Below are 14,792 nucleotides of genomic sequence, written 5' to 3'. Positions count from 1 at the left end.
TGCTGTTAAAGCAAAAAAACAAGTCTTCAGCAGGTTATAGCTTAGGAAAATTTCAGATCTACCTTAAGCTGCATTTCAGGAGGCATATTCGGGATCTCTTCTCCACCTACAGTTACAGAACAAAGATCTTTAGACTTCTGGACTTCTGTAAGAGAAGAAAAAAAATCATGTGTCACATTTTACCATTAAAAACAACTCTCAGACTTCAATAATCAATTTATAAGCTACTTACATTATTATACCTATTACACTAAAAAAAAAATTTCTAGTAATGCCTATAAGAAATACCCCATAGCTATACAGAAAAGAGCAGAAGATTATTATAGAATTGCTTGCTGACTTTAAAAAGTAATTCTGGGATCTAAGATTCTTTTTCGTAATTTATATAGATTTACTTGAGGGTGAGGATGGACAGAGCCATACCCAAGTTAGTGTAATATCCAAACAAAAATACTTTTAATATAATTAGATTCTTAATCAATCTTAATCTGGTTTTAAACCAGAATATGCTTCAATTTGGTTTAAATCTTTGTTAACCCAATGTCAGTGTTAACTGGCTTACAGATCTCCTAAAAATCATTTTAATTACAAATAAAATGACTTAGCTGTCATGGTTCCTTGTTTGTTAGAAAATAAACAAGTATGAGATTAAAAAGTTCTTTATTTTGAATATAACTGACAGTTCTAAAATTGGACTAATTTTTAGACCTAACCAAAAATGAAATTGCACATTACCAACCTTGGCTATTTTCTTGGCTGTTTTTAATTTCTGCTTCATAATGTGCTTTTGACATATTAAGTCCTGTATGGAGTGGCTTTAAGAAATTATTCTCAATCCTTCCAAGTTCTGTCCATAATCCAGTCTGTTCAGAAGAATTAATGAAATAATTAGTTATTTGGTTCAACATTTCTTAATTGTCTATTACTATTAAACACATGTTGAGAGTTGGAGAAACAAAAATAAAATCTGATCCTTACCTTCCAAGATAGTTTACTCTTTAATAATACGTTCACTATTACATCTAGCTATTCTATGTGAATACCAATAAAAACAAAAATGTACCCTGAACAGTGTACTCATTAATATACCATATGGACAGCTCCTGATTTTGAAGTCTGTAACTTACAAGTTCTACTCATGAGAAAATTATTTGAGACTAATCCATATGATGAGACATTTCCCTTCCTGTAAAAACCATCCCTACAATGACTACATTATATATTCCTTCAACTCATGACCTTTCATTTGATACCCTTGTCACAGATCTAGTTCTAGAGGATTCTTTCCCTTCCCTATTGATGGAAACTTTTTTTTTTAAGGTTATATTTGAGAGAGAGCAAAAGCGAGAGAGATCACAGAGGGAGAGGGAGAAGCAGACTCCCTGCTGAGTGGGGCTTGATCCCAGGACCCGGAGATCATGACCTAAGCCAAAGGCAGACACTTAACCGACTGAGCCACCCAGGTGCCCTGATGGAAACATTTCTTTTTTCTTTCTTTCTTTCCTTTTTTTTTTTTTAAGATTTTATTTATTTATTTGACAGAGAGAGAGTACAAGCAGGGGGAGCAGCAGGGAGAGGGAGCAGCAGGCCTCCCACTAAGCGGGAAGCCCGACTCAGGGCTCGATTCCAAGACTCTGGGATAATGACACAAGCTGAAGGCAGATGCTTAACTGACTGAGCCACCCAGGCACCCACTGAGGAGACATTTCTAACAGAGTTGTTATGAACTTTCCGGTGATCAATGTAGACAGAGATTTTACCTGCCTAAGACAGCTTAGGGTTATTCTGTCATCCATATTAGAAGTTTTTACTCCAAGAGCACTTCCTCCTATAGTACTTAAAGTAGGAGAGTCATAAAGTCTTAATTTTATTAGGAAGAAAGGTAAATGGGAGGAGAGGGGCTGAGGTACGGGGAAGAGAAAGAATGAGACAAGTGGAGAGAGAGTGGAGACGGAAGAGGAAAGAGAAAACTCAGTAGTATTAAGTTTTCCAGGTACTCTTTACAAAGGAAAATATCTTAGGTAAGAAAAGGGAAACTTAGGAACCTAATTACCCTTAACTAGAAGTGGACTACTTGAAAACCTATTTTGTAATCAACTTTTGATTCAGTTTTAAATAGTATCTTTTATCATGTATACATACATCTCATAAAATAGATTTTATTCATAATTCATAATTATATAGAGGTTCTCAAACTTCACTATGCTAGTTAAAAATGTAGATTTCTGTGCTTTACTCAGAGACTGAGTAGATTTAGGGCTAAACCCAGGAATTTGCATTTATATGCATAAAAGAACAAATCCCCAGGTGATTCTGAGTAGGACCATATGTTAAGATTCAACGATCTAAAATGGCCCCATCCAATGCCAATGAGAAACTGAATTTTTAATTAAAGAAATTTTTAACTCACATTTTAAATATTCAGATATGGCTACTAAATAAAGATTTTATTTATTTATTTGAGAAAGAGAGCGAGCACGATCGGGGGAAGGGAGACACAGGCAGAGGGAGATGCAGACTCCCTGCTGAGCAGGGAGCCGGACTCGGGGTTCAATCCTAGGACTTTGAGATCATGACCCGAGCTGAAGGCAGATGCTTAACTGACTGATCCACCCACAGGTGCCCCTTGTTTTTATTTTTAAAGATTGATTGATTTTAGAGAGAGAGGGAGAGAGGATCTCAAGGAGACTCTGTGCTAAGCATGGAGCCCAATGAGGGGTTTGATCTCACGACCTGAGCTGAAACCAAGAGTTGGACGCTTAACTGACTGAGCCACCCAGGCAACCCCAGAGCTTAGTTGTTTTTAATGACAATAATTTAATATATGGCCCATAATCCTAAAACTTAAAAGGCAATAAAATTGTGGCAAAATTAGGCTACAGAAAACATGCTGTGCATTCTGTTCTGCATAATTCCACAAATCTTTCATACGATGAACTGTAATAATTTTAGAAGCATGTAGGAGTGTAGAAGCTGTGAAAATAAGAATATTTTCTCTTATAAGGTTACTAGATCTTTAAAAGATACTACAAAGAAAATCATTTTAAGATTTATCTTCAATGTCTAGAAAAAGAAACTTAATAATTAAAAAAATAGTTGTAAGGATAAAAATAAAAATGTGAAGTTTTCACAAATGTCTGCTTTTAATTTTTCCCAAGTAGACTCACTTATGAAGTAATGGAAGTTTTTTCAGTTTTAAAACTTACCTATATAATTCAAAATGCACTGTAGCCTATCTCAAAAAAGGAAGACTAAGCAGTTCTAAAAGATAATGAAATTTATTGCTGGAACAGACAGGGACCTGTAAAGGATATAGTCAACCATGATAATGAAGAAATAAAAGAAGAAAATGAGTAACATCCAATTTCCCTTCTCCTTATTTGCATAGGATTATTTATCAAGTAATACTGTAGAACTTCTATTGTTTCTATTATTAATATTGTAATAATAAGGTATGTGTATCACCTTGAAGTCATCTGGTTCTGCAAATAATACATAAGGCATATGTTTCAATAAATGAAAACCCAATATATGGATTATATGGAATTATAGGTATGTGTATATACATGCCAGATATTTATAGATTTTTTCCTAAATGAAAAGCAAATCTACATACATTACATAATTCAGTTTTTAAAAATTCCTGATACTTGTGGCCTTTACAATCTCCCATGGTTTTCCTGCTTTCATTCTACATATTATAATATCAATTTAGGACAAAAAATGGGTAAGCAGGCAGATGGGAAAGTGTATGAGTAGACAGGACAGAAGGTGAGGGATAAAATTATTATGGGCTGTGTAGAATAAATTACTGTAATTCAAAACAACATTTAGGGGTGCCTGGGTGGATCAGGTGCTAAGCGTCTGCCTTCAGCTCAGGGCGTGATCCCGGTGTTCCGGGATTGAGTCCCACATCAGGCTCCTCCGCTGGGAGCCTGCTTCTTCCTCTCCCACTCCCCCTGCTTGTGTCCCCTTCTCACTGGCTGTCTCTCTCTCTCTCAAATAAATAAATAAAATCTTAAAAAAAAAAAATTAAAGATACCTATCAAAATAAATAAATAAAGATACTTACCAAACAGAACACTAGGTATAAAAACTAAGTTGGTTTTACCAGTAGAGATGGAGGCTCAAGAAAAGTTTTGTGAAGCTGAAGTGTGGGAGAAGGTGCTTATAACTTATGCAGAGGGATAATAGGGTGAAGAGAAATAGGGTGAAGAGGGGAATGACTTATGAAAAGAATAAGTCAGCTGACAGCAACCCAAAATAGCAGGAAAAGAAATGGATTATTCAATTATGAATCACTTTGTTTTGTATTTGAATGATCCTGTTCTTAATTTTCCTGTGTACCTTTCTGATTGCTTCTTAGCTTTTCATCTGACTAGTTCACCTCTCAGATGCTTAACTGGTCAAAAATAAGTAGTGGTAGGGGGGTGCCTGGGTGGCTTACTCGGTTGAGCATCTAACTTTTTTTTTTTTTTTTTTTAGATTTTATTTATTTGAGAGAAATAAAGAGTGAGTGAGAGAGCATAGGGAGGGGGAGAGGGAGAAGCAGACTCCCCACTGAGCAGGAAGCCTGATGCAGTGCTCAATCCCAGGACTCTAAGACCATGACCTGAGCTGAAGTCAGACGTTTAACTGACTGAGCCACCCAGGTGCCCCAAGCATCTGACTCTTGATTTCAGCTCAGGGCATGATCTCAGGGTCCTGGGATCAAGCCCTGTGGTAGGCTTCCTCCTCAGCAGGGAGTTGGCTGGAGATTCTCTCCCTCTCCCCCTGCCCCTCCTTATGCTCCCCACCCCCAGGCTCATGCTCTCTCTCAAATAAATCTTTAAAAAAAAAAAAAGGTACTGGGAGGAGTCTTTGAATAAAACTCCCCATAATTTAGTCTCATAGGGTATCATTTTGTTTCTTCTTTAATCAAAATTTCTAAAAACTCAGAAGCTGTCATTTTTGATTAACTATAGCAGACAGATTTACCGGTCATGTTTCTATATGACCTATTATAATTGCACTTGGGAGAAATGCTTCTGTGATGAACAAATAGGCTCTTAAGATGTCTCAAAGATATCAGGTTGCCATCTTGGATTCAGGTTTTTTGCTAATCTCCTTGGTATAATAATTCTTATGGTAACTTGAATGGTAATAACTTTGGAATATTTGATTCCCAAGAAATTTTTTTTTAAAGATTTTATTTGAGAGAAAGAAAGATACTGAGACAGCATGAGCAGGGGAGAGAGGGAGAAGCAGGCTCCCCGCTGAGCATGAAGCCCAACTCAGGGCTCGATCAGGACCCTGGGATCATGACCTGAGCTGAAGGCATACATTCAACTGACTGAGCCACCCAGGTGCTCCCCCAAGAAATTTTTTTACACCATTAAATAAGAAAACAATCTTATAAACTGGTTATAGTCTTTTCTTTACCATACAATGTTCGAGCCAAATAAAAGTGAGGCATCTGTAGGTGTGACAGGAGATATTCCACAATGCTAAACTGCTCTGTCTTCCCTCTCTAGGCAAAGGCCCATTTGCTGCCCCTCTAGCACACTGTGTTCCATATCTAATAAATTTATCACTCTTAATCAAAAAGATTCTTTTTCTCCCTATCAGGCAAATCAGATCTTTAGGTATGGCCTTTCCTGATTACTAAAAAAAGTAAACTCATACCTTACTCTAAGGACACCTTCCTGAAGCCTCAGGGCCTCCACTGCTGCTGAATTTCACTTACTATCTTTTCTATTGTTTACCAGAAGCTCCTTTAGGAGTCAGGATATACTTTGTGACTCAAAGGTTCTGGCCATTGCCTGAGATCATAGCTATCTCTACCACTTACTAGGTATGTGCCCCTGTGCAAGTTAAAGATCCTTTCATTATCTAGGAAAGGTAAAAAATAAGAAAAGTTAAAAAGAACACAGGGAACTTCTGATGACAGCAATGTTTTATATTTGATAAAGATTTGGAATAACACAGATCTATCCATCTGTTGAAACTCAGAGATACACACTTAAAATCTTGCATTTCATTTTATGTAAATTTTATCTCAGAAAAACTGCAGACATATTTAACTGTTTACTGAAATATTTAGGGGAAAGTATGCGGTTTGTAGTTTACTATGAAGTGCATAAAAAAACCAAGACACTGGTGAACAGAAGGTAGAGAGATGGATATATGATAAAAGTAGAGTAAAATGTTAATGGTAGCATCTTGGTGGCAGTTAAATCAGTGAGTGATCACTGTAAAATTATCTTCAACTTGGCTGTATGTTTAGAAAGCTTCACAATAAGATATTGGGGAAGAATAAACACTAGTCAGTAATAGCAAATAACTATTTTTGGCTGAAGAGGGATGAATAGGTGGTCAACTCACTGAATCTACTAAATTCAGTTAAGAGAGAAGGAAACTGCTACTTTTCTTACAAACTTTTCATTCCAAATCATGATTTACTTAAATTTTCTTTCAAAAAGCTCTTTGGTATTCTTATATAAAAATCAGAGGCTCCTGGACTTGGTCGGTTAAGTGTCCTGACTTTTGATTTCAGCTCAAGGTCTTGATCTCAGGGTCGTGAGCTCAAGTCCTGTGAAAAAATACTTTCATTTCTTTTATTACTGTCTTAAAAAAACAAAAACAGATGAACTACATATGTGATTCAGGCAGTTACAGTTAGTAGAGATGACACATTATGGGAAAGCAACTATTAGAATAGAAAATAGGTAGAAAGAAAGAAGATAAAAAGCAAATCTAATTTTACTGTATGACAAATCTCCCTCAAATAGTTTCGTCTTCACTGAATACCTCTAATGATGCACTATTAAGAAAAAAACAAAAAAAACTTCCTACACATTATCCAAAAGGTGGTTTTAGCAGATTTCAGTTTTAGTGCTGAAAATGCTTCCATTAGTCATATCTGGTGGGGGGGGGGTATCAAATTATCAGATGATTTTTAGACAGCTTAGACTTAAACCATGACCTACAGGTGGAGGTAACTGAACAAGACACCCAAACATATGCACACTCCAAAAATTTAGTTAACTCAGGACCTGCAATGTGTCTAGCTGACAGAGCTAAGCAATGCTTGCAGCAAGATGGCAGAGGTTCAGTAGGAAAAGGAAAGGGAAGCTGGGTGTGGGGTGGTAAGGCCTCCTGGGAATTAACTTCAGGTTTTAGAATAACTGCTGGTACTTCTCTTAGCCTTTGTAACTGGGTAAGATATTAAATGTTGGCTTGTGTATTTAAAAAAAAAAATCACTTACTTGATTGTCTTTTTCATTATCTTTGATAACCAAATATCTCAATAAATTTAATGAAGCCATTATCCTGTTAATTAAAAATATATAATTTGTTACTTACAGTATGGTTTTATATAATCAGCAATTTCAATGAATAAATAAGTTAAAACCTAGGGTATATTTTTACAATTATGTTTGCCATTAGAAGTTATTCCCCTTAACACATCTTTTGGAGTAGTAATTATCACTCTTGTTCTCCAAGTTCACAAAATACAATTGTGAAAATTACTATTCTTTTCCCCTGAGAGAGTCTTGTTATCTCTAATACTTGAGAGTAACATCACTTACTGCCTGGACTTTAAGATTCCTTTTATAAAAGCTTACAACCACTTGTCATCATCCATGCTAGTAGACTGAAAGTAAAATTACATGAGATAGAAATTTATATATATATATATATGTGTGTGTGTGTGTGTGTGTATATATAAAATGTCCTAGAAAACAAAACAATAAAACTCAAACCACATGTCTTTTATATAAGTTATATATATGAAATTCTTAGTTTTTAGTCACTAGTGCTATAGTTACAAATCCCTATGAGTTGTATATTGGAATGCAGGGCAAATCGTAGGTATAAAATCATTCTGTTGGTCATACTTTTGGAAAGAGGAAATCTTTATGTAATTTTATCAATTAGCCATAGATCATAACGTAACAGGAAAATACATCTTCTTTGTTTAGGTTCACTAAGCAGGGGTTTCACATTTTTTTGTGAATTTACTACATGAACCTTAGTAATGGTCACCTTACCTATCTGAGTTTTGGAGTAAATCTGTTTCAGCACCCTCTGGGAGAAAGAGTACCAAATCTAGAAGTGAAATCAGCTGTGGGCCTGTAAACCATTTGTTGTTATGTGTTCCCTGAAAAGCAAAATAAAAATTGGGTAAGATTTTAAGTAACAGTTGATTAATTTATGTGTTTTTCTAATACCTTCATACCATAAAAATAAACACTACACATTTAAAATATATTTTTTAAACTTTCATTTCCATTCTTTCACACTTTTTCTAGACACTGGGAATAAGCTACCAGTTTGAAAACATCGATACATTCATTCTTTCTCTCTCTTTTCAATGTAGAATTACTGACTATTCATAAACAGAGTAGACTTAAGTTTCCATTAATATTTCATAAGTATAGAGCAAAACAAAGTCATATTCTCAGCTCAAAGAATTAATACTATTAAATATATAGTTAACAAAATTTCAAAATTCGGGTTTTTGAAAAACAGAAATGGTGAAAAAATATGCCCTAATACAGATACAGAAAAAGCCCACAGGACAAAGTCCACATTGATGTATTGCACAAATGAATGAATATATCCTACAAAATAAAAAAGATAATCAACGTCTTAGCTATGCTCTTACCTTTAATGACAAATCAATTTGATTTTTGATATTCTGAATAATGAAAGCCTCCACACCTGAATGATTACTTGTATTCAATAAGCACCTTAAAAGCAAAATTACAAAACATTTGAATTTGTCCTCGACTGCATGTTATACTTAAATGATGATGAAAATCTTAACAAATTCAAACAGGCCATGTGTTATTTCCAGAAATACAACAATCAGTGAAGACAGTTAGCAAGGTGATCAATTACCAAGTTACTTGGGATACTGCTCTAACTGGCAAATTCTATTTTAACTGGATCTTTCCAACAAGAAATTTCTATTAAACCAAATGTGAATCTTTTTTGCATATAGTTGCAATGATTTGACATGGCAAAAATGGGCACTAGTATAATAGCCTAAAAACTCCCAAAATTACTCCCTGTGAAAGTAGACTAGTCTTTAGACTAACTTAATTACAAAGAAAGAAAACTCAGTATGACTAGCTTAAGAAGAAAGGGGGGGATTTCTTGGTAGGGATAATAGGTGGATAAGAACAGGAAAGCTGGTATAAGAACTAAGCATCAAATGGAAATTTCATAAACTTGATCTAAGTCTTATCAATAGAAGTGAAGATGGGATCAAGGGTGCTAGTATTGGCCAATCCTCAAAAAAGACTCCTTGGCAGTTTGACATTGCCCAAATCTATTTTTAACTCATTTTTATTTACTGCGAGGTATGTCAACAAACTAGGTCTGCAGGCCAAATTCAGCCTGGTGCCTGTTCTGTTTTATTGGAACACATCCACCCCCCATTACAAAGACAAAGTTGAGTCGTTGCAACAGAGACTGTGATGCATAAAGCATGTATTTGCTGTTTGGCCCTTCACACAAAAGTTTGCTGCTCTTTAACTGGGAAAGTTGCTAGAATCTTTTCCCCCTTAAACAGCACTATTAATAATCTCTACTATTAACTTATAGTGAATAGCCTATCAAAGTTATAACTCCAGAACAATTAATTTCAACAGTGAATAATGGAGATTATTGACATGTAAAGGTCTATCTAGCAGGACCCTTATCAATCTCTTATTTAATCTCTCTCTAGTCTTTTAATTTTAGAATATTTCAATTAGTTGAACTGAAATACTATTATTCATATAATATGTATCCATAATATTTGACTAACCCTCCTCTACCTATTAAGAGAATTTATTATAATAAGGCTTCCAAGTAGAGTCGACTTAAATGTAAAACATACTTAAATACTAGAACCTGGAATAATTAAATGGCATTAATTTGGTTTTTAATCAACTACATACTTGAAAACCATTCTTGATACATACCTAAATAACGTATATTTGCCTTGTGAATCCAACTTGTTAATATACAGTTGAAGCATAGCTAAACTCTTTTTCCTCTAAAATAAAACAAATAATATTGTTACATAAAGTGAAGATTATAGTTGACTCTCGAACACCATGAGTTTGAAATGTGCAGGTCCACTTAGCGGATTTTTTCGATAAATACAATACAGTACTGTAAATGTTTTTTCCTTATGATTTTTTTCTTATAATTTTCTTAACATTTTCTTTTCTCCAGCTTACTTTATTATATACATATAGTATATAATACATATACAAACGATATGTTAACCAACTGTTTTGTTAGCAGTAAGGTTTCTCGTCAATAGGAGGCTATTAGTAGTTAAGTCTTTGGGGAGTCAAAAGTTATACATGGCTTTTCAACTGTGCTAGAGGTTAGCACCCCTAATCCCTGTGTTGTGCAAGAGTCAATTATAAATTACTCATTAAAATTTCTCACAAGTAATTCATTATTATTTAGTCCCAAAACATTTACATACCAATGTCTCAATGGGGCAAAGTGTCATTACTTTGACTAAGCCCTGGAAATTAAAAAATAAAATTCAGATGTTAATAGATTACACTGACAATAGACAATGATATTATGAATGGTGGATACTAAAATTTCAGAGATGTGAAGGTAGGAGATTTAAAAATTAAGTAAATTTTTCCCTGAGCTTCTTTATTTTTATTTTTAATTTTTTTTTAAAGATTTTATTTATTTATTTGACAGAGATAGAGACAGCCAGCGAGAGAGGGAACACAAGCAGGGGGAGTGGGAGAGGAAGAAGCAGGCTCATAGTGGAGGAGCCTGATGTGGGGCTCGATCCCATAATGCCGGGATCACGCCCTGAGCCGAAGGCAGATGCTTAACGACTGAGCCACCCAGGCACCCCTATTTTTATTTTTTAAAACATTTTATTTATTAGAGAGAGAGGACATGAGCGGGGGGGAGGAGGGGAGCAGACTCCCCACTGAGCAGGGAGCCAGATGCAGGGCTCCATCCCAGGAGCCTGAGATCATGACCTGAGCTAAAGGCAGACGCTTAACCGACTAAGCCACCCAGCTGCCTCTCCCCGAGCCTTTGATTCCACTGTAACATCTAAGGAAGCTAAATTCAATCCATTTTGTAATTAAAACTGAGTGGGGTCTTACAAAGCGTAAATTTAGAAGTCAGTTGTAATTTACAATTCTGTCTAGGGTGGCAAAAAATGAAATCGGACATGCAAAAACATAATCCACTCATTAAAAACAATCAGTGTTAATTTAGTAACAATCACCATGTTTTTCTTTAAATAGTGGAAAAACATGTTTCTACATCAACATCTTAAGACCTACTTGGCTATGATAACTAACAAATAGTACAAAGTAAAATAAATCACAGGAGGAAAAAACAAAATGTCATTCTAGTAATGAGTCCAGGCATGCCTTGATGGAGTCCTTAGGACTTGAGTTATGAGTAAAGGAGCTTCATTTCCAAGGTCCCTACAGAAACAAAGTGTCAAGAGAATTATGTTTTTCCACTGGGTGTTATGCTATCAACTATGATGGCCATTAGCCACATATAGCTATTTAAGTTTAAATTAATTTAAATTAAATTAAAAATTCAGTTCCTTAATCAACTTTAGTCACATTTCTAGTGCTCAGTGTGGCTAGTGGCTTTCATACTGTATCAGAGCTAGAACGCTTCCTTCATCACAGCAAGTTTTACTGAACACATGGCACTAGAGTTTTCAAAGGATATGGAGAAGAGTCTGAAAAGACCTTAAGTTCAGAATAGAAAGGGGCTATGTCAAAATTAGAATACACATTTTACTTACCTGAGGTACAGTAAGAAAGCTCTTGATTTCTAAGTACTGGTGAAGTAGACTGTTGTCTTCTATTCTCAATAAACCATTCTCCAACAGATCCTACAGATTAAAATATATGCAGAGATACATATATAGCAAAATCAACAGCTGTATTTGTTGACAGTAGCTGTGTGTAAATTACAATGGGTGCAAACAAATCTTACCACTCCTTTGGAGAAAACAGACTCTTCTGTTCTGGAAGAGAATATTAAAATTTATCAACATGGTTTTCTAAACTGCTTTAGAATGATTCTTCATTTTAGGAAAAATAAAGGAAAATTGAAATTTAAAGACTTTAATATACTATGTATTCTAGTTGATTAATCTGTAAAATCTTTTCAATTCTTTTTATACAAGAAGTAAATGCTTTCCATTTGTGATAATATTTTTTTAAAGGTGCATAATCTTTGTTAACTAAATATTTAAGCTCTGTGGCAAAAAATATTATCTAATGCCTAAGTTCTTATTCTAACCATGCAAGGAGTTAAAAGTGTTTTTGTTTAATGACTAAATAGTTTGGAAATCTTAAGAATATAGAATTTAAGATTCAAATCAATATATATTCTCATTGTATGAATATAACAGTGACTAAAAAGAATGTAAAACCATTAAGACATACATAATACAGTAAATTTACAGAGTTAATAACTACTTGTGCCAGGAGACCCTTGGAAATTCCTGCCTTGTAGGCCGAGGCTTTGGACATTTGCCATGTTACAAATCTTCCATCACCTGGGAAGAGATGGGATTGATAAACTGTCACTAATGTTCCTATGGAATACTACTGAAAGGTCCTGATTGATCGCAAGAGATAATTTAAACATGTTACAAGAAAACACAAAGCGTATAGAATTTTGCAAAATTCTTAAATATCTGGAAGAATCATACATATTTGTTACTTTGTAATTTTTTTAAAGAGAAAGACTTGCATTCTTAGTGCCTCATATAAGAAAAGTTATTGGATATAATCACTGTCAATAATCTAATACTGTAAGTTATAAAAAGGTGGGGTCAAGACACCTCCTTCCTTTCAATGTAGTTCAGATTGTGTCAACGAAACAAAAACATGGATGAACTTCTTTTACTGACCACCTCTTAGATTGAGGAGGCTGCAGTGGGACAGAGGTGTTTTAACTTACCAACTTTTGAAATAAGAGAAGAAATCTCAGACGCAGATGACTGGAAATTCCCTTAGAAGACAGTATTTTAGTTTTTTAAAAGAGATTTTTTGTTGTAAAACCTCTTTTACTCATTTTGTCTCATATTTACATCACTGTTTTATAAAATAACCAATTAATTAGGGTCTGGCAAAGAGAAGGTAGTCTCCCCCACTCTTAAGAACTCCTTTAAAACTACTATTTAATTCTGAGATGCCATCTAAATGATCTTACCTTTGCAAAAAGACTTCAATATGCCCCATATTAAATTGCAAAAGGTACGATGGGCTAAAATAGACAACATATATATGTATATATCACATACACGTACATTTTTAGAAATTTTACATACATAAATACTGTTAAGGGTTGAAAGTGCCCACCTCAAAAAAGAAATGTTGGAATCCTAACATCCAGAAAGAACCTCAGCATATGACCTTATTTGGAGTTAGGGCCACCTTTTTTTTTTTTTTTTTAATTGGGATGGGCAGGGGCAGAAAAAGAACCTCCTCACTCTGGAGATAAAGTGAAGTCATTAGTGTGAGCCCTAATCTAGTACGACTGGTGTCCTTCTAATAAAGGGAAAGGTGGACAGAGACATACACAGAGAGAACGCCATATGAACCTGAAGGCAGAATGAAGTGACAGATGTACAAGCCAAGGAACACCAAGGATTTCCAGCAAACCACCAGCAAACGGGACAGGCATGAAACAGATTCTCTGAAGGAACCAATCATGCCCACACCCTGACCTTGGACTTCTATCCTCCAAACTACGCAACAACAAATTTCTGTTATTTTAAAACTATCCAGTTTGTGGTGTTTCATTATGGCAGCCTTAGCAAACCAACATACATACCCAAGTCATTTTGGTGGTACAATGACAGAACTGTTTGAAAGGCAGCTATGCTCACCACTGTACCATCACCTACTCAGACAGAACTGTTTGAATCTACCTATCCCACTAGTTAAGTTGTATGATGTTGACTGGTATCCTAACTTGTCTAAGCCTGTTATTTTCATCCGTAAAATGAGAATGCTCTATTTCACAGTATTGTAAAGATTAGATAATGCATACAAAGCTGTCTGCATATTGTTTAATACATGGTGAACAGGAAAGTGCTAACCATTATTGCAATATTTACATAGAAATATATCCCCAGGTATATATAAATGCACACAAAGAAATACACCTGTGGCCTGCAAGACAAGCATGTAATCCTTATCATCATGGATATTAAAGTCCAAAAGGTATTACATTATAAAGTTATGTATTTATTTAAAAAATAATTTTGATAAACTTTATGGGAAAAGGAGGACAAGGTCAAGATAATTACAACAGAAGATTCAACCTAAATTGGGTGATGAATGAAGACTTTCCTCATAAAGTGACATTTAAGATTAGAGATGGTCTAAGCATATACAAAGGCCCTATAGCAGAAAGGTTCATGACACATTTGAATAAGAAATCAAAAAAAGGTCTGTGTTACTGGAGCATAGTAAATAAGAGAAAAGGTAGTAGAAGGAGAATCAGGACAATCAAGCAGTGACCAGATTATGCATAAGCTAGTCTCATGTGAAGATTTTTAGACTTTAGAGCAATAAGTAGCCACTGAAGGGTTTTCATTAGGGACTATTCTTAGTGTTTTGAAAGAGTTGGATTAAAAGGGATTGAGGCTGGATATATAAATACTCAGGATTACATGAGTAATACAGTTAAAAGATTATGGCAATTTAGACCATCCCATGGGTAACTGACCAGTTCCCTCCTGTAAGGACCAGGGTGATCCCAACAGCTTCAAAACCAAGCCC

At 35.0% G+C, this 14,792-nt stretch overlaps 1 protein-coding gene across 3 annotated transcripts in view; it reads right to left on the bottom strand.

Annotated features, from left to right (window-relative positions):
• GLMN (glomulin, FKBP associated protein) overlaps positions 1–14,792 on the bottom strand; it is a 34,768-nt gene that overhangs the window by 1,271 nt on the left and 18,705 nt on the right. For 2 of the 3 annotated variants that reach the window (XM_026497616.4, XM_044383644.3), the window contains 10 exons: positions 13,216–13,269; positions 11,989–12,019; positions 11,795–11,884; positions 10,475–10,516; positions 9,957–10,030; positions 8,651–8,735; positions 8,034–8,143; positions 7,248–7,311; positions 740–863; positions 63–145 (listed from right to left, as the gene is read on the bottom strand). In XM_026497616.4, the coding sequence (XP_026353401.1) occupies positions 63–145; positions 740–863; positions 7,248–7,311; positions 8,034–8,143; positions 8,651–8,735; positions 9,957–10,030; positions 10,475–10,516; positions 11,795–11,884; positions 11,989–12,019; positions 13,216–13,269 (757 nt within the window). The remainder of the gene's footprint in view (positions 1–62; positions 146–739; positions 864–7,247; positions 7,312–8,033; positions 8,144–8,650; positions 8,736–9,956; positions 10,031–10,474; positions 10,517–11,794; positions 11,885–11,988; positions 12,020–13,215; positions 13,270–14,792) is intronic. The other variant, XM_026497617.4, reaches the window with a different exon arrangement.

The sequence above is a fragment of the Ursus arctos genome, unplaced genomic scaffold, assembly GCF_023065955.2.
Source record: "Ursus arctos isolate Adak ecotype North America unplaced genomic scaffold, UrsArc2.0 scaffold_12, whole genome shotgun sequence".
Taxonomy (NCBI): domain Eukaryota; kingdom Metazoa; phylum Chordata; class Mammalia; order Carnivora; family Ursidae; genus Ursus; species Ursus arctos.
Note: the sequence above shows the minus strand (reverse complement) of the source record. Positions and strands in the feature narration are given on the sequence as shown.